Raw genomic sequence first — 18,986 nt, forward strand, 5'->3', positions numbered from 1 at the left:
TTCACATCCCTGACGCAGCTTTATCAAATACCCTGAAGTTAACCTCAAATCGTTTTTAAATTCAAGGCATCTGATTGTAATCAACCTGCAACCATATAATGGTGCACCGAATGGCCAAACTATTCCAAATACAGGGGGTCCTCGGGTTACAACGTTTCGACATACAACGTTTCGAGTTTACAACGCTCACTCCCATAAAAACTTTAAAAAACTGAGGCATGAGAAGGAATAAAGGTAAGGATTTTTTTACACTCATTTTTTCTGTTACTACAGTACAGTGTACAGTACAGTATATTTATGTCCTTTTCTTTTTTTCTCAGACTTAGATTTTGTGTTTTTATGTCCTAGATTATGATTTTGCAAATGTGTTAAGATAGGTAAGTGACTTAGACTAGAGTGTGTTTCGACCTACACCAAAATTCAGGTTACATCACTGTTGTAGGAACGGAACAGTGTTGTAACCCGAGGACCCCCTGTACCATAGCCACTTTAGCGTTGTTACTATCAGTGCACCACTCACAGTATTTAACCCACTGTATCCGAGTATGGAATCACCGCTTTACAGCAGCTGATCGGAAAGAGGATTATCAGGATATAACTTCTAGCACACGCTGCCTCAGCCATGTGCACAGTCTATTTCAACCTCTCCCATTCGGCAAATGCTTCAGAGCCTTTACTGCACAAAGCTTGTGGTTCAGAAACAGTTTTATCCCAAGAGCTATAAATGAACTGTTTGTACAATTGCCTCACTATAAACTTGCATTACAGTTGTAATATTGCACAACCTGAGCCACTTATGCTTTCATATTGTATTGTATGTTTTTCACTGTTTTGTATCCTATTATTATTATTATTGTTGTTTTTGTTGTTGGAGGATTTGCATATTGAATCTCATTGCACCATACAATAACAATAAAGGATTGAATTCAATTCATTAGAAGAGAGCGCATATTTACAGATGATGATGACTGGCTTCTAAGTCGATTTAGATTTCCAGGTGCTATCTTCGTGGAGTTCTTGATATCATTTTTTAAGACGAAATGCAGTAAAGTATTTATATTACATTATACAGATTCATTTTAACTTAATTTAAATAATGTGTATTGTTAATGATTAAATATGCAAGGACTTGGTGGTGCAGTGTCAGCAATGAACTGGCGCCCTGTTCAGGGATTGTGCCTGCCTCGCGTTGTATGCTTGCTGGGACTGGTGCGACACTGGATGGATAGATGGATAGAATAATTAAACATGTACTACAAAGATATTTCAATGTTCCTTAAAAGTTTTGAAGAATCTGCGTCCTAAGCTTACTGATGGCTTGACATCTATTACAGAGCTGATCGTGTGGCGATTGGTTAATTGGAGAAAGAAAAGGAAGGACAGGAATTGGGGGTTTGTCCGTTTGAAAAAGACAGTACTGCTGCAGTAAATTATTTCATCGAAGGTCGTGCATGGCGCAGCAAGCAGCATCTTCCAGGAAGCAGGAACAATCTCTGGATGGGGCGCCAGCTCGTTGCTACCACTGCACTAATGTGCCTCAATGTTTTATACATGCTTTAATTTCTATCATTATGAAAATATCAAGTATACATCTTAATATTTAAATTGTTCAGAGAGCTGTAATATCATGAATTTAATGTATTCTGTGTCCTGTCAGCAGAAGCGCATACCGATTCACACATGAGAGTACATAGAATACAAAGCATTGAACGTGCTACTTTAGTTATGACGGGATTTGAGAAACTATTAAATTAAATGATTTTAAGACGAAGTTTATGATGCTCTACTTTTATGACAAAAATAAACTATGTGATTAAAGTGGAAATTTCTACCTTTTTTTTCTCATTGTGTCCCAGTTTTTTTTTCTTTTCTCTGTACCCTAATATACTTCCATATGACATTCAGACAGTGGGCTACGACTCACCTTTTCACAACAACTTTGATATCTGACCACTTCTTATTTATTTCGGGCACTGTGCGGCTTTCTGAATTTGAACTTTCAAGTTTCTCTGCCACTCTGTCACTCGATCAACTTCCTTTTGTTGTTTATATCATTGCTTAAATCAACAAATAGTACGTTTTTCCTTGCCTCTACTTGGTATTTGCTGAAATTCTTCTTTCTCCCCGTGCTTTTGCCATTGTCTTTTCACAAAATGCAAAACATAAAGGGGCTATTTAAATTGATTTGCATATTCAAAGAGGTGTAATTCTGGGAGGAGTTGGGGTGGAGCGACAGGGACATGCGTTACTTTTCATACTGACCGAGATTTATGGAGCGGAAGAACGTGAAAGTTGTCATAACATACACACAGATTTATGTGTCTGGATTTTTTTGGTGTATACGCACATTTCCGCTTTTGTCCATATGCCATGTTATGCTATGCATGAGGCCCCAGGACTGTGTACAGGTCCTGAGGTAATACAGGAGCAATTCTGAGATATTTAAGACAAGTAATGAAAAGAGAAGACACTGAATAATAATGCAGAAAAAAGGAGGCACACAACCTAGTGAATTTGTTAAGAGCAGATGATATGAGATGCTCATCCTGAAGGACAGATTATTGATAGCAAGGACCAGAAAATAAACATGGAAAAAAGGTGAAAGAATAGTCATATGACAGGCAGAAGTTAAAAATTCAAAATGTTAAGCCAAATTTAGACATTAAAAAAACAAAGCGAAAGTCCTGACTGTCTAAAGATCCTTTCCGTATATAATTAATTCACACGTAAGTCTTTAGTTTGAGATATCCAAAAGCTTGTATGCCAGCACTACTGTGGCACCATCAATTGTGACATTAGGATGAACGTTTTTGAAACCAACAAAAACAGCAGAGAATTGGCAGCAAACCTAAACTGGCACCATGTCAATATCAATGACAAAATGATTAAAAATAAGAATGGAAATTATGCATTCAAAATTTAAAAATTAACGCAGCAAATTCATACATACGGGAATAAAACTGAACTTCTTAACTGCCTTAATCAACAAATAGAGTATTACACAGTGGATGAATTTGTTCATTCTTAAACAGCATTCTCCAAATGAGCCAGGCACAGAGCACTGACAAGAAATAATGTAAACAGAAAAAATACAAGACCATGCAATATTTACATACACACTGTAGGAGAACGCATTTACTTACTTCAATTCTTGGCCCTATTTTTCTCATGGACTCTTTGGTTTCTTTTCCTTTCTGCTTTCAAATTTTTCCCAATTTTTCTTTGGATTGTTTGCCCCCTTGTTATTTTGTTGAACAAATCAGCATATGGAATTCTTTCTACCTCACCATTTTTAAATTTATTCATTTGTAGTTGCTTAATCCTTGATGTTTAACTGAAGGGAAAGTGTGGGAAGATAGTCTGATGTTATCGACTTACAGTAGTATGACAGGCACTCTGGGGATCATTGTGAAAACACACCTTTACAAGTAATTTACATTTTGCAGATAGCACTAAATTAAGTGGATTATCAAATATACTGAAGTCAGCAGATTAGTGCCGCAAGTGGGTGGTGATGGTCAGGAATGCTACTTTCTAAACTTTTAATTTAAGCATCCAAAGCACCCAACCCCGGCCCTTAACATTTTAACCCTAATAATATGCTGAGTGCACAATGCAGCCCAGTAATTTACAATCAATAATCCATAATGACAAAAAAGAAAAGGTTTGCCAATGTATGAAAAAACTAAAACTTAATGCTTTCTAATCCAATATACCTGCAAAATATGTTTTATCACAATCTTCTTATATAATACACTACCGTGGCTGTTCGATCATCTGTCTGTTTGACCTGAAATCTGGTACACATATACTACGTGATGTCTATTGTCTGCTTTCGGGGTGATGATTGACCTCCAAGATGATTCCTCTTTTTATTTTTATTTTATTGTAGAATTACTTCTCAGCAGCAGCCAGCAGGGCGGCTGTGTGGTGCATGTGTACAGGCGCCGTTCTTAACCCTACCACCTTCGCCGTCACTTCCCCTACCTCTTCATATTTTACATCATTCTTGAGGCGGATTGAAGACTTAAATGCCAGCTTAAGTGAAAAATTACAGAAAACATAAAGTAATTGCAACACAAACACTGAATCAGTTTTAGCGCGAAAAGATGGCGACGAAAGAAGAGAAGCAGCGGGTCGCTAGAGTGGAGAAAAGAAGAGCTGCTCAGGAAGCAGCAAGCACATCAACCTCTGAGCAAACGAAAGCTAAACTATGAATGATCAAGTCAAATGTATTCACTGCACATTATTGTGCAGTGCGCCGTTACTGGTAATGCATAATTTCTAATGTCCTGACATATCGGATAATGTTTTTCTACCAAAATCAACTGTGTACAGGCTATTTCCTGCCTTGTTTTCATATACTGTGACACTGTCACCCTGACCCAGAAAAAAAGGAATACAAATTGGATGGACTGATATTGTTCTAATTAATGTTTTTCTTTAGACATTTTGCTATAATTCACAATGATTTTGTACAATTATTATATGGCTATAGAGAGGTACAAGTACTTGAGTAGGTAGAGGCAAAGAGACAAAGAATGGGAAACTCAGCCATTTCTACTCCTACTAGGACTTCTCAGATTTCACTGAGATTCACATCTATCAAATACCAACATGGACTAGTCAGACAGTCAGTCAGTCATTTTCCAACCTGCTATATCCGAACACAGGGTCATGAGGGACTGCTGGAGCCAATCCCAGCCAGCACAGGGTGCAAGGCAGGAAAAAAATCCCAAGCAGGGTGCCAGCCCACCGCAGGGCACAATATGGACTATCCTGATATAAAATAACAGGACCCTTGCAGATGTTTGTGGCTGCATTAAAGGTGCTATATAAATAAAATGTATTGTTCTTCTTCTTCTTCTTCTTCTTATTATTATTATTAGTAGTAGTAGTAGTAATAGTAGTAGTGGTATTAATAATAATAATAATAATAAAAATGTGATGAGGACATTAGGAAAACCACTTAATTTGCCTTTACTCCAGATGCATATTGCAAAATAAAGACCGTTTCACCCAAACCATTCCTTAAGTTTTTGGAGCTCTAATGACACTTATGTGAGTGTAAGTTGATGGGTTCCTGGGTCCATGAAAGAGACCTCTACATTTCTCCAGGTATTCAGAACAGAATCAATGGAAGACAATCAAGACCTACTTTTGTGAAGTCCATTTTAAAACAAGAAGCTGAAAAATGTGTGTGGGAAAATTGAGTAAAGGGCCAGATTTACCCGGTTAGTCACGTACACTCGCCTAAAGGATTATTAGGCACACCATACTAATACGGTGTTTGACCCCCTTTCGCCTTCAGAACTGCCTTAATTCTACGTGGCATTGATTCAACAAGGTGCTGAAAGCATTCTTTAGAAATGCTGGCCCATATTGATAGGATAGCATCTTGCAGTTGATGGAGATTTGTGGGATGAACACCCAGGGCACGAAGCTCCCGTTCCACCACATCCCAAAGATGCTCTATTGGGTTGAGATCTGGTGACTGTGGGGGCCATTTTAGTACAGTGAACTCATTGTCATGTTCAAGAAACCAATTTGAAATGATTCCAGCTTTGTGACATGGTGCATTATCCTGCTGGAAGTAGGCATCAGAGGATGGGTACATGGTGGTCATGAAGGGATGGACATGGTCAGAAACAATGCTCAGGTAGCCCGTGGCATTTAAACGATGCCCAATTGGCACTAAGGGGCCTAAAGTGTGCCAAGAAAACATCCCCACACCATTACACCACCACCACCAGCCTGCACAGTGGTAACAAGGCATGATGGATCCATGTTCTCATTCTGTTTACGTCAAATTCTGACTCTGACCATTTGAATGTCGAGACTCATCAGACCAGGCAACATTTTTCCAGTCTTCAACTGTCCAATTTTGGTGAGCTCGTGCAAATTGTAGCCTCTTTTTCCAATTCATAGTGGAGATGAGTGGTACCCGATGGGGTCTTCTGCTGTTGTAGCCCATCTGCCTCAAGGTTGTGCGTGTTGTGGCTTCACAAATGCTTTGCTGCATACCTCGGTTGTAACGAGTGGTTATTTCAGTCAAAGTTGCTCTTCTATCAGCTTGAATCAGTCGGCCCATTCATTCTCCTCTGACCTCTAGCATCAACAAGGCATTTTCGCCCACAGGACTGCCGCATACTGGATGTTTTTCCCTTTTCACACCATTCTTTGTAAACCCTAGAAATGTTTGTGCGTGAAAATCCCAGTAACTGAGCCGATTGTGAAATACTCAGACCGACCTTCTGGCACCAACTACCATGCCACGCTCAAAATTGCTTAAATCACCTTTCTTTCCCATTCTGACATTCAGTTTGGAGTTCAGGAGATTGTCTTGACCAGGACCACACCCCTAAATGCTTTGAAGCAACTGCCATGTGATTGGTTGATTAGATAATTGCATTAATGAGAAATTGAACAGGTGTTCCTAATAATCCTTTAGGTGAGTGTATTTGGCCTAATGCAGTGAAACCTGGGGCACCATATGGCACACCCTTTCCACAAGCTCATAGGCTGTGAAAGGTCAAATGTTTAGCATGATTGTGGGTTTACTAGATCACATTAGTAGAACAAGTTACTGAATGACATTAGTAAGAGTGAAAAAGTAGGCAATTGTAATGCATTGGTTTTGTACAGTAAGAGAAACTGATTACATGATAGATAAAGGTCCCAAAGGATTTTTTTTTGATTGGTAGGCAATTCAGTTTTGTTCAGACCTGGTAAAGTAAGCATGTGGATACAATATAGAACTAAACATCAAAATCCGTCTGGTGACTTACCAGTTTTAATGGAGCTGTTGCTTGTGGTTGTGAGTTTTAGGCTCCTAATTGTGATGTTGGGAATCAGCACAAAACACCCAATCAGGAAGAAGGACATCAAGTTAAGAAATACCAGGAAACGCAGAAATCTGAAGTATGACTCAATACCATTTCCAAAATTTGCTGCAGGGCAAACAAAAAACAATTAATTGTACACAGAGTGAAGTAAAAATTTACTTGATTGTATATGTCATGGGCAAAGCCAGCCCAAGGTATAGGCGACCATAACCACATGCAAGATATTTATTTATTTATTATGGACGGAACAATCAAAGTGGTTATATTCAGGTTGAGGTGTTTGATTGGTTGATTGGTCTTGTATTCTGTGCTTGCTCTGCTGACAAGCTGGTTTACTGCTCATGAAAAGATACCTGAGATATTGGGAGCCTAGGAATAAATGGAGGTACCCAGCACAGATTCCACTATGGAATACACAGGAGGGGGTGGGCAGCCAGTTTCATGATGTCTCCAGGACTCTGGCCATGTCTGACTGTGTCTATCGTCCCCCTCAGAGGTTTATTTTCTCCAGTGACACAGCTGACTGGAGTTTTTATTTTCCTTTCCTCTGTTGCCAACTGGTTATAGTACAAAAATTATGTTAATGGATAAATATTGTTAAGATACGTTTATGTTGTTCAGCTTATTAGTAATTTGTAAGGTTTGTAATTGCATTTACATGTGAACTAGTTACAGTGCTCTGAGGCAGCACTCTCGGTGAAGTGCGCTATGCAACAATAAATTGAATTGAACTGAATTTATGTAATGATTAGAAATACAAGGACATTGTTTTTTTTATTTGGCACAGAAACTGATGATGTGGCTCTAATTGGCTTCTGAATAATAAGAATTGCGAGTATTCAAGTACACTGACAATTATATCTTCAGTCTAAACTCTGAGCTAAAAGACATGGCAATATTATTACTGGGACAGGTCTAAAAGGTAGAGAGTCTTGTTGGCCTGCCCCCCATTGAATATGCTTGGAGGCTAGTGGTGTACTATCCTGACCCCTTGTAAAATTGCAGTCCATTAAATCTGTGGGTTGATGGGAGGAGAAGGCAGCCAGTGTTAGAAAACCAGAACGATATGAAGGCAAAGTGTTTAGTGCAGGTCTGTGGACAATGAGGGCAGTGAGGTGTATTTATTGCTTCAATATTTTGTGTAACCTGATACTACCTACTTCCCTCTTTCTTGACTGTATAAGCAGTGGCTAATGCATACATTCTGAAACAATAAAGGAAAAAAGTGTCATGGTGTGTTCGGGGATTACTTTCATTGATACTTTCAACAAGTACCTTAAAGTGTGGGCAAACTTTGAGTTTTAGACAAATAGGGGGCTTCGCTCGCCAGTAACTTCACATCTCTGCCACTCGCGTATGTGGATTTCACTTTCACCAAACAATAAATCTTTTAATTCTCACGGATAGGCCTCTTCAATGGGAAGAAACACTACTTTTCCCTGATGACAACATGAATTATACGATCTACAAGTCTGTGACTTAAAGTTTAAAGCCAAACGATATCTACATACTTCTGTCATTTCACCTGTCCATATATTCGATCGCTTTTCGTTTTTACCTTTTCATCAATATCACATTGAATTTTGATTCCGTGTTTGGAATTACATCATGACAATGCAACGTATAACTGCCCGTGAGTGAATATCATTTCTTTCTCTCTACAAGAACTGTGTCTGACAACAGCATTCACACAAATGAGAAATGATTGAACCGTGTGCGTGCTTATGTGGGCAGCACTTTTTCAAATCACTTTGCATAAGCTCTTATCTCGTGGGAATTTAATATTTTCTCTCATCGGATTTCACTTTCATCAGACAAATCTTTTAATTCTCACAGATACGCCTCTTCATTGGGAAGAAACACTACTTTTTTTTCCCTAATGGTAACATGAATTTGATGATCTACAAGTCTCTGACTTAAAGTTTAAATCTGAATAATATATTTGATCTCTTTTCGCTGTTCTGTTATTTCACCGAGTAATAATTTCTACTTGTTTGTGCTAATACAATCTTTACTTTCCTTTTTTTTTGGAGACTTTCGAATTTTCGTACTTCCATTATCTCTAACCTGCTCTGCATGTGTACTGCGCCAACATTTTTGAACTCTTTACGACATTCTACTTTGTCATCTACTCTTTGTCTTTTATTTCCGACCCCGGTCGTTGGTTAAATCTCTTGGCACAAAGACACGTCTCGCGGGACTTGAAAGTGTCTGTCTGAGAAAATCCTGTCTTGTTTCCTTCCAAGATTTTTTTTATAATAGAGAGATATTCCAAAAACATGACTGGAGCCACCATTAAGTCCACCTAGAGCACCTATTCAAACTCAGGGTTCAGGTCTTACCCCCAATTCTGTGGAAAGCTTGCGTCCATAGGTCTAGGTAGGAGGTCACGTCTTCCAGGTTTTCTTGCAATTGTTTTAAGCTTCTCATCTTCTTGAGCTTCCATGACTGCCATTTTGTAACGATAGGAATGTAAAATTTTCGGACCTGTCTGTAAATCAGAAGCACAGAGGTAGGGTGAAATATTTGTGTTGCACTGTTAACCCCCTTACTGGGTTTCCTCCTGATCACGCATACCTGATTTCCCGTTTCTGCGCCATGCTGAGGGGCATCTCTCTTATAGTGAAGTTTTCTGGGTTTTGTCCACTTTCTTGCATTTTTTTAAAAAAGGATAATATGTCTGCAGATAACCGAGGAGTCACCACTAGTATCTCATTCCCAGAAAGTTTGGATTTTCTTCCAGATGAGGTACTTTCTTTGTCAGGGAGATAAGGCTGACTGCCTGCATATTGTCCACCCAACCAGAAAAAAAAGAAAAGAAAAGGCATGTTTAGTATTTGTTTATTAATCCATGACATCACATGACTCCATGACTCCACCTTTCATAGCTTTGGCCTTAGCAATACTAAGAACAAAACCTTTCATATGTGCATACTCTGTGTTATCTGTCCACATCAAAGGCATTGGTACCAGTGATAGGAACTAGCATGTTTGTAACAAAGATCTTCTAAGAGTCAGGAATCTTGCATGGGCAAAATTTGCCAAAGAAGTTGCCTAGGCCAGGGAATTAAACCAGATATGCTGGGAATTTAGCACTTTGGATACATTCAATAGATTGGACATTTAAAAGCAGGTCCACCAGCAAGTGAATGAGCAGCATTGTTACTGTCCAGAGGCAAGGTTCACTCAGGCATCACTTTAGTCAGTAGGATGGTCCAGATCTAATTATGCAATTTTCATTACGCTATAACTTATTAAGTTTATTACATGGAAAATCACCCGAAAAATCCCGGACCATCGAGAAGTGTGCGAACTAACGACATGAAGAATCGTCCCCGCATAAATCAAAGTCATCCAGACGATCTGGATCTGCATAATTAGATCTGGACCACCCTGTATTTAAATTAAGGTAAATACAATTCTCTCCATCATAATCTTGCATAGTTCAAATCATCTGATATTAATTCGATAGACAAATACTTTGCAAGCAGAGCTTTGGCCATTCAGGAACAAAATGAATGCAGGATAACCATGTCTTAGACATGGACACCCTCTTAAGAGTTTTTATGTATAATGGGCTTGAATTCAGTGTTTTAAAGAAAACACAAAATTCCTGGGAAATTCTGCTACAGATTATTGAGGATGGCTAACTACAGGACATAAACATTTACTTGTCTTGCAAAAGAGTCACGTGCTTTGAATAATCAGACTGATTTGATTAATATCTCATTAACACATACTGTAATGTGGTGATACAGAACTGCTTGCTTCCTTTAAAAATGAATGAGTTCTGGGGATATTGGTTTCTAATCAGGTACTTCTTGATAACCAACAACAATACTATTGTTGAACCAAAGTAAATGTGTTTACACTGTTGTTCTGCAGAGGAAATTGGCATGTACCATTGTTTAACTGATCGTCATGTTCATCTATGCAGAGACTGAAGCATTTATATATTTCTGGGTAAATGAGAGTAAAGTACACGTATGGTCTGAGACTTGTGACTGCTGTCTGCTTTTTTTATGCTTTTCGACATATCGCTGTGGCTACACCCTGTAGCAACAGTGGCTTGTACTTGTCCCAGGTTCCCCTAGGCTTGAGCCTGGTAACATATGCTTAACAGCAGCTAGACTGTTTTTGGAAAGGATGAGTTAATCAATGATGTTCACCAAACAGCAGTCCTAAGAAGGGAAACGGACAGATTATTATGACACAGATGAGCTTAAAAAGAATTAGGCAATAGACAGGCCACAACTTCAAAAATGACAACAAAGGTGACATGTAAAGGGTAAAACGTAGTGTCACTGCCGGAGAATTCACTCAGTGTGATGTCTCTGTCCTGGCCGGTTACCCTCTCAGAAAAACCTGTTTGTAGTATAGCAGCAACTGAGTCCTTGTACAATGTGCTACAGTTTGGTCAATGTCTTAGGGGTCATTTACAGTTATATGTTTTGGGTAGTGACAAAAGAATGGTGCTCTGGATACTACTGGTAAAAGTGATATTTCTATGCAGGGCATGACAGGGTAAGAAAGTTGAAAATATGGGAGCACCTTGGACTGCATGAAGAAAAGCTAGTGGAGGTAGTATGGCCACTTAGTGTGGATGCCCCTAGAGAGACGTGTCAGGCCAGCTCACTGGCAGAAGAATTGAAGCGAGCTCACAAAACTCTACAGGGATTATATCTCTCATTTGGTCTAGACATGTTAATGTATTACCCAGAAGAAACTGAAAGAAACTGAAACTGCTGGTGTTAGGATATCTGGATTATAGGAGTCTCATTGTTGTCACAATTGCCCTCGTCAGAAAAAGTCAATCAAAAACAAGTGGGAAACAGTAAGAAAAGAATACAAAGGCATCAGTAATGCTACATACCACATGGAATTCAATAAGAAAACTTCAGACTCATGCTGGTTTAAAAGTAAAATTGTTTCAGATCTTGCACAGTCAGGCTCCCAGCTTCACTCTGGGCGATGTTACAGTATGAAAACAAAAAGATAAGTAGCCAGAAAAATAGACTAAATAAATAAATAGATAAATAAACCTTAGCCTGGTGTAAAGGCCCTAACAGATTGCATCTGATTCTAATTTTTTTACACATACAGTACTAGGAACCTTGTTCTACCCAGTGAGCTCTCTATTGTTCTGACTCAAGTACACATTAACAGATTTTTAGTAAGGACTAGGGGTCTTATTTATAAAACTATGCATGGATTCAATCATTATAATATGTTTACACCAAAAAAAACAGATTTATTAAACCTGGTGTAAACACATATCTATGCAGTTTACCTATATAAATCATAATCATCTTGTAAAAGTGCATACAGTATGTGAACACACCTCAAGCTCTACCCGATTGACTCCCTGAAGTTACCATAAATGGACTATGCAAATGAACTTCCTACTTAATCAATCACGAGGCAGCAGACCTTCATTGGCTGGTAGAACAGCCTCCTCCCGCCTAATGCATTCTTGCTGTGCTTTGTAGCTGAGTGCACCAAGATCATACTGGCATGACAGTGTGTCTCTCTTCTGTGTTCTGGGGGTTGGAAAGGCATAAGGCAGCAGCAGATATCCACGATCGCCTGGCACATTTAATGACGTGATTGATGTTAAGTGAATAGTGCAGGCTACATGAAACAATGAGAGTTCAGAAAGATACCTTACCAACAAGCCAGCATTCACGTACAGCACCATCATGTCTACCAAACCATGACGTTTTGTCAGTCTCATCTTGGCATCACAGATGACTTGTGTGTTACTGGAATGTAACTGCTTATGGTTAGCAAAAGCTGCTTCATTATCGCTAGGTGCCCCTATTGTAATATGAGTGCAATAAAGTGTTTCAGTTACTTAAGGAAAACTGGTCACGGGAGGAAATGTACTTTTTATTTTGGCAAAAACATATTTTCTTTTATGTAAGTACACCCACACCAATCAAAATTGAATGTAGCACCTCACTAATCAGTTAATGGCTTCCAGCAGCACTGCAAGCTTTATGAAGTGAAGCTAGGCTAAGACACTTTTGACCTGTCGGCCAGTTCCCTGAGAAGTAGCAACAGGTAGTCTATATCAGCTGGCGAAAACCAAAAAAAGTTCTTCAGTGTAACTAGCAGCATTGGCCCTTTTAAAACGGAGCTACAATAGCGTGTATATCATATTTGTCACTTTTGAACTTTAATATGTTTGTTACACCAATGCACATTCTAATAATGGCTCTGTGATATTTATTATTATGAGCGTGAGTTGTTATTTAGCTGGTTTGGCTGCATCTCCTTACTTTATCAAGGGTGTTATCACTTCAAAGTTTCTTCAAAATGTTGCATACAGATAAATCAGAGTTGTTATGAATGTGCGCAAATTCTCTCATCAAAGTTTCTTTCATCAATCCTGACATTTGCACGGAATGCTACATACACAAGTTTCCATACTAAAATTCTGCTAAAGGTGACCCAAAGACATTTGTTCAGTATTTTAGTAATAAAAGTACAGTCAAGGAGGAAGTTAAGCGTATCAGGAACAGTAAAGGGGGATTAAACACGGACAGTGTATGGCGTTATTTCAGTGCCACTATTCTGAGCACACGTAAAAAAAGATTGCAAGTGCAAGTGTTGCATTTTGAAGAGAAATTTATTTTGAGCGTACAAAAGCTGAATTTGAGTGAACAAAATTCATTGCTGCGTGCAAAAAATGTATTTCAGTGTTTGCGCTTATCCATATACACACACACAATAGCACCCCCTCTCGCTCAGTTTTTCATTTGCGCTTGCTCGCAATGTGTTGCTAGCGCTCACAACATTCTCTGCTGCGAGCGCTCAACTCTCTGTACACCGTTATAAGTGTGCCACAAAACCAACCAATCACAGACTTGGTTTCAAAAATTCTGATTGGCTCTTACGGTCTCCAATCAGCTCGCTAGCTGCTGCATTCCGGACACCGGAAACACTGTCCACTCAGCCTCGCTTCTTGCAGATAGAGGGAGTTTTGATTTACTCTGCAGCCAAAGAAGAGATGGCAGAATCAAATAATGGCTCCAATAATACTACACCACAGTATGCAACTACATTATACTACACCGATAGTCTTAACAAATAATATATTTTAAAATAAAATAATTAAAGATATTATCCGCAAATTGGGGTTTAATTGAGTTTAGCTGGATTTAGCTACATTTCGGACTGTTTCCGGAATGCAGCAGCTAGCGAGCTGATTGGAGACCGTAAGAGCCAATCAGAATTTTTGAAACCAAGTCTGTGATTGGTTGGTTTTGTGGCACACTTATAACGGTGTACAGAGAGTTGAGCGCTTGCAGCAGAGAATGTTGTGAGCGCAAGCAACACATTGCGAGCAAGCGCAAATGAAAAAACTGAGCGAGAGGGGGTGCTATTGTGTGTGTGTATATGGATAAGCGCAAACACTGAAATACATTTTTGCACGCAGCAATGAATTTTGTTCACTCAAATTCAGCTTTTGTACGCTCAAAATAAATTTCTCCTCAAAATGCAACACTTGCACTTGCAATATTTTTTTACGTGCGCTCAGAATAGTGGCACTGAAATAACGCCATAACAGTGAAACAGCAAATGCTCTAAACTCACATTTTTCTGAGGTCTTCACATTTGAAGGAGTAGATAACCTCCCAGCAGTAAATGGGACTACTAAAGAGGAACTGAGTGCTTTGGAAATTGTAGAGGGAGAAGTACTGATCCAGCAACATACTTCCGGCTTAACGGTGAATTACATACTCAAGGACATCAGTGGAATGAAGGGGAAGTGCATTTAAAACTGAAGCCAGGAAGCACTTTACGCAAAGAGTTGTGGGACTGTGACAACCTTTAAGAAAAATCTGGATGAGATATTGGGAAAGCTTAGCTATTAGCTAAACAAACGGGCTTGATGGACTAAATGGTCTCCTCTTATTTGTCAAAATTCTTGTGTTCTTACTGCTTAGATAAAATAGGCTGAAATCAAACAAATCACCAGCACCAGATAATATTTACCCTCAAGTTCTTAAGGAGGTTAGTGAGTACAGATAGAAACCCTTAACACATATTTTTAGAAGTCACTTCACACTGGGGAAATTCCAAAGAACTGGAAAATGGCAAATATTATCCTTTTATATATAAAGGGTAACCGGGCAGATCCAAGCAACTATAGGCCAGTAAGTTTAACATGCATCACAGGAAAATTAATGGAAGGAATTATTAAGGATAAGATTGAGCAACACATGGCAAGAACAGGAGTTTTACTGAACAATCAGCGTGGGCTCAGAAGAGGGAGGTCGTGTTTTACTAACATGCTGGAATTCTGTGAGGAGGCAACAAAAGGATACGATCAAAGTGGAGCTTATGATATTATTTATCTGGACTTTCAGAAAGCATTTGATAAGGTGCCACATGAGAGGTTGGGCATCAAATTAAAAGAAGTGGGAGTTCAAGGTTGTTGTTTGTAAATGCGTGCAGAATTGGCTCAAATGCAGGAAGCAGAGGTTTGTGGTGCGAAGAACCTCATCAGAACTGGCTGAGGTTAAGAGTGCTGTTCCACAGGGACTGCTGCTGCTATTTTAAATATATATAAATGATTTGATTAGGAATATAAGTAACCATTCCTGAACCGATCTGTTCTTAACTCAATTTTTCTTTTTGTAAAAACGTGATTGCTTTGTATGGATTGTAATAAAATTAATAAAAATAAAAAATAAAAAAAAAAAGGAATATACTGTAAGTAACCAGCCAGTTAAGTTTACAGATGATGCCAAATTAGGTGGATTTGCAGATAACCTGGAATCCATAGAATCATTACAGAGGGATTTAGATAGCATACAGGCTTGGCCAGATTTATGGCAGATAAAAATTAATGATAGTAAATGTAAAATGTTGCACGTAGGAAGTAAAAATGTTAGGCTTGAATACACAATGGGTAGTCTGAAAATTGAAAGTACACCTCATGAGAGGGATTTAGGAGTCACAGTGGACTCTACGCTATCAACTGCCAGACAGTGTTCAGAAACCATTAAGGAAGACTAAAATAATGTCAGGTTATATAGCGCCCTGATGTGTGCGGTTCTGCTCAATCTTTATAACGCACTGGTGAGGCCTCATCTGGAGTTCTGTGTGCAGTTTTGGTCTCCAGGCTACAAAAAGGACATAGCAGCACTGGAGAAGGTCCAGAGAAGAGCGACTAGGCTGATTTCAGGGCTACAGGGGTTGAGTTATAAAGAAAGATTAAAAGAGCTGAGCCTATATAGTTTAAGTAAAAGAAGATTAAGAGGTGACATGATTGAAGTGTTTAAAATTATGAAGGGAATTAGTACAGTGGATCGAGACTGTTATTTTAAAATTAGTTCATCAAGAACACGAGGACACAGTTGGAATGTTGTTAAGGGTAAATTTCACACAAACATTAGGAAATTTTTCTTTACACAAAGAACGATAGACACTTGGAATAAGTGACAAAGTAGTGTGGTAGACAGTAAGACTTTAGGGACCTTCAAAACTAGACTTGATATTTTTTTAAAAGAATTAAGTGGATAGGACTGGCAAGATTTCTTGGGCTGAATGGCCTCTTCTCTTCTAGATTGTTCTGATGTTCTATTGTTCTAAGTGGTGGTAAACTGAGAGCAGACTGTGATCTGGGGTCCTGCCAGTGAGATGACCTTCCATTGTTAAGGTATCCAGAGGTAAGTATTGCACGGTGTAGATGTAAAACAAGGTTAATAAGCTAAGGAACAGTATAGGGGCATTTCATTTTGTTCACCAATAAAAAAGAACCTAGGAGGCTAAAGTACCCTTCATCGATGCTTTCACGATAAAACACTCTCACTGCTTCTCCCTGTCTTAACGTTTGTTCAAGGGAATCTTTTATTGTTAGTATTTTTGCCACCTTGCCATCATTTTGGTTTTAGTGATGGCCTGAGGGTGCCCTCTGCCCTTTACTAAGTTGAAGTGTAAAGTTAAAATGTGACTTGTAATGACTAGAGGAGACTGAATGACAAGTGGACATTCTGCTCTTCTCTGTTACCAGCTGCCCCTTCCTCAACATACTGTACTTAGACACCGAATTTACTTATGTTAGTACAATTAGGAAGAAGCCTTAAGTAACTAATCACGAAAAATACATTAATGAATGCCTATTTGTACCATGTTTACATATATATTATTGGGTATTTTGTATTTTAGGTAGATAGATAGATAGATAGATAGATAGATAGATAGATAGATAGATAGATAGATAGATAGATAGATAGATAGATAGATAGATAGATAGATGCGGTCTAGACACCATAAAACCAGACTACCCAGTAAGGTTGTAGTTACTTCAAGATCAGGAGTTAAGAGTCAGTAAGCTCCTGTGCAAAAATCACACAGAGAAACCATCCAAAAATGGTGTTCAAGCTGATTTGGGGTCAGCAGTCTTTTCAGTTGTGCACAAGATTTCAGAGGGAGACTGAAAGACTAAGGCATTGTCAAAAAAATTAAGCAAGGGACAGAACCAAGAGAACAAATATCAGAACCAAGCTAAGAATCATGAGACAAAATCAAAGTCAGAAGGAGGGCAGAGAGTTCAAAAACCAGAAAAGCAAAACAAAGAACTTTTTCAAAAGGGTTTGAAGGGTTTTGGAATCCTTGTAATCAGATGAGGTGGAATACCCCTTACATGACCTTTTATCCTGTTCTGCCATGACTGATAGGCAATGACACTCCAGGACAGTTTTAGAAGCATCAAACAATAGCACCGTCAAAATGGCAATGTTAGAATGACCTAAATCAAAAATCAAAACCATAACTATATTTCAAAAATAAATTAAACTAATGTATTCTTTAGGGTGTAAAACTTCCAACAGATACAAAAGATATTCAAAATAGGTGCCCCTGACAAGTTTTGCCACAGTGCATCCTTTTTTCTTTTGTTACACATACTAACATATTAAATGGGATTATTGATACCCCATCAATTTCTACACCCTTGCTCTGGTATGACATACCAGGTATGTCCACCAGTCACAAACAAATAGATACAGTATGTAGGCAGATATGAAAGGCTAAATTACATAATGATAGATAGATAGATAGATAGATAGATAGATAGATAGATAGATAGATAGATAGATAGATAGATAGATAGATACTTTATTAATCCCAAGGGGAAATTATATGATATTCTTAAATAGTATATTTGGATCAAGCTGAGCTTCTTCATAGGATGGACCACATTCATTATTGGGTAAAGTTACTTTTGAAACCTTTCAAGAATATACAACATGGAGAGTTAAATGTAAAGAGTGTAATGTGTGGACACCATACAGAGACTTGAAGCTTGTTCAGACATAGGTCAGAGAGTTAGTCATAGGCCCGTCCTTCACGGTCACCTTACTTCCTCATTCTTCATTTTATGTGAATACAGTACAGTAAAAATGACTTACCCCCTTGGAAGTTTTCACATTTTATTGTTATACAACATTGAATCACAGAGGGTTTACCTTGTTTTTTTAACACTTATCAATAGAAAACTATACTTTAATTTCAAAGTGCTGATCAACAGGAAAAAGACTTTAATTTCAAACTGGAAAAAAATCTCTGTAAAGTGGCCAAAATGTAATGCCCTGTGATTCAATGTTGCATAACAAAAAAAATGTGGAAACTCGCAGTGTGATGAATTTACAGACATTGCATATTAGCATATAATGTCCTTGCTGCAGCTAATTTGTACTTTGTAGGGAGCTCTTGCATGGAATTCTTGATAAAAAGGCTTTCTGTTTGCTGTGTAAATTAAATTCCTGGATCCTTGTGCAGTTATAGGCAGAAGCTCTCTGCCATGCCAGTCCAGGGTCACTCTACCCCAGTGTATCGGCTGGGGCAGGGGTCCTCAATCGCGGTCCTGGAGGGCCGCAGTGGCTGCAGGTTTTTGCTCTGACCCAATTGCTTAATGAGAAGCACTTATTGCTCAAGTAACACTTCTGCTTCACTTTAGTTGTCTCGCTCTTTATGATTTTGAACCCTTATTGCTTATTTTAGTCTTAAATAGCTGTAGTCTTGGTTTTTAAATTGCTCTTAATTAGCAATAATATGCAAATGACAAAAGAGAGCAGCATTTCTCCGTTTAGCTTATTACCATTTATACCTCTGTGTGTATTTATCATG

The 18,986-nt window shown here is 38.5% G+C and overlaps 1 protein-coding gene across 4 annotated transcripts in view; it reads right to left on the bottom strand.

Moving 5' to 3' along the window:
- The window catches only part of tmc4 (transmembrane channel-like 4), a 75,889-nt gene that overhangs the window by 38,377 nt on the left and 18,526 nt on the right, over positions 1–18,986 (bottom strand). For 3 of the 4 annotated variants that reach the window (XM_039741618.1, XM_039741620.1, XM_039741619.1), the window contains 3 exons: positions 9,423–9,627; positions 9,188–9,336; positions 6,789–6,950 (listed from right to left, as the gene is read on the bottom strand). In XM_039741618.1, coding sequence (XP_039597552.1) covers positions 6,789–6,950; positions 9,188–9,336; positions 9,423–9,627 — 516 coding nt within the window. Of the gene's footprint in view, positions 1–6,788; positions 6,951–9,187; positions 9,337–9,422; positions 10,101–18,986 lie in introns of those variants that run through there. The other variant, XM_039741617.1, reaches the window with a different exon arrangement.

This window comes from Polypterus senegalus, chromosome 18, assembly GCF_016835505.1.
Source record: "Polypterus senegalus isolate Bchr_013 chromosome 18, ASM1683550v1, whole genome shotgun sequence".
Classification (NCBI taxonomy): Eukaryota; Metazoa; Chordata; class Cladistia; order Polypteriformes; family Polypteridae; genus Polypterus; species Polypterus senegalus.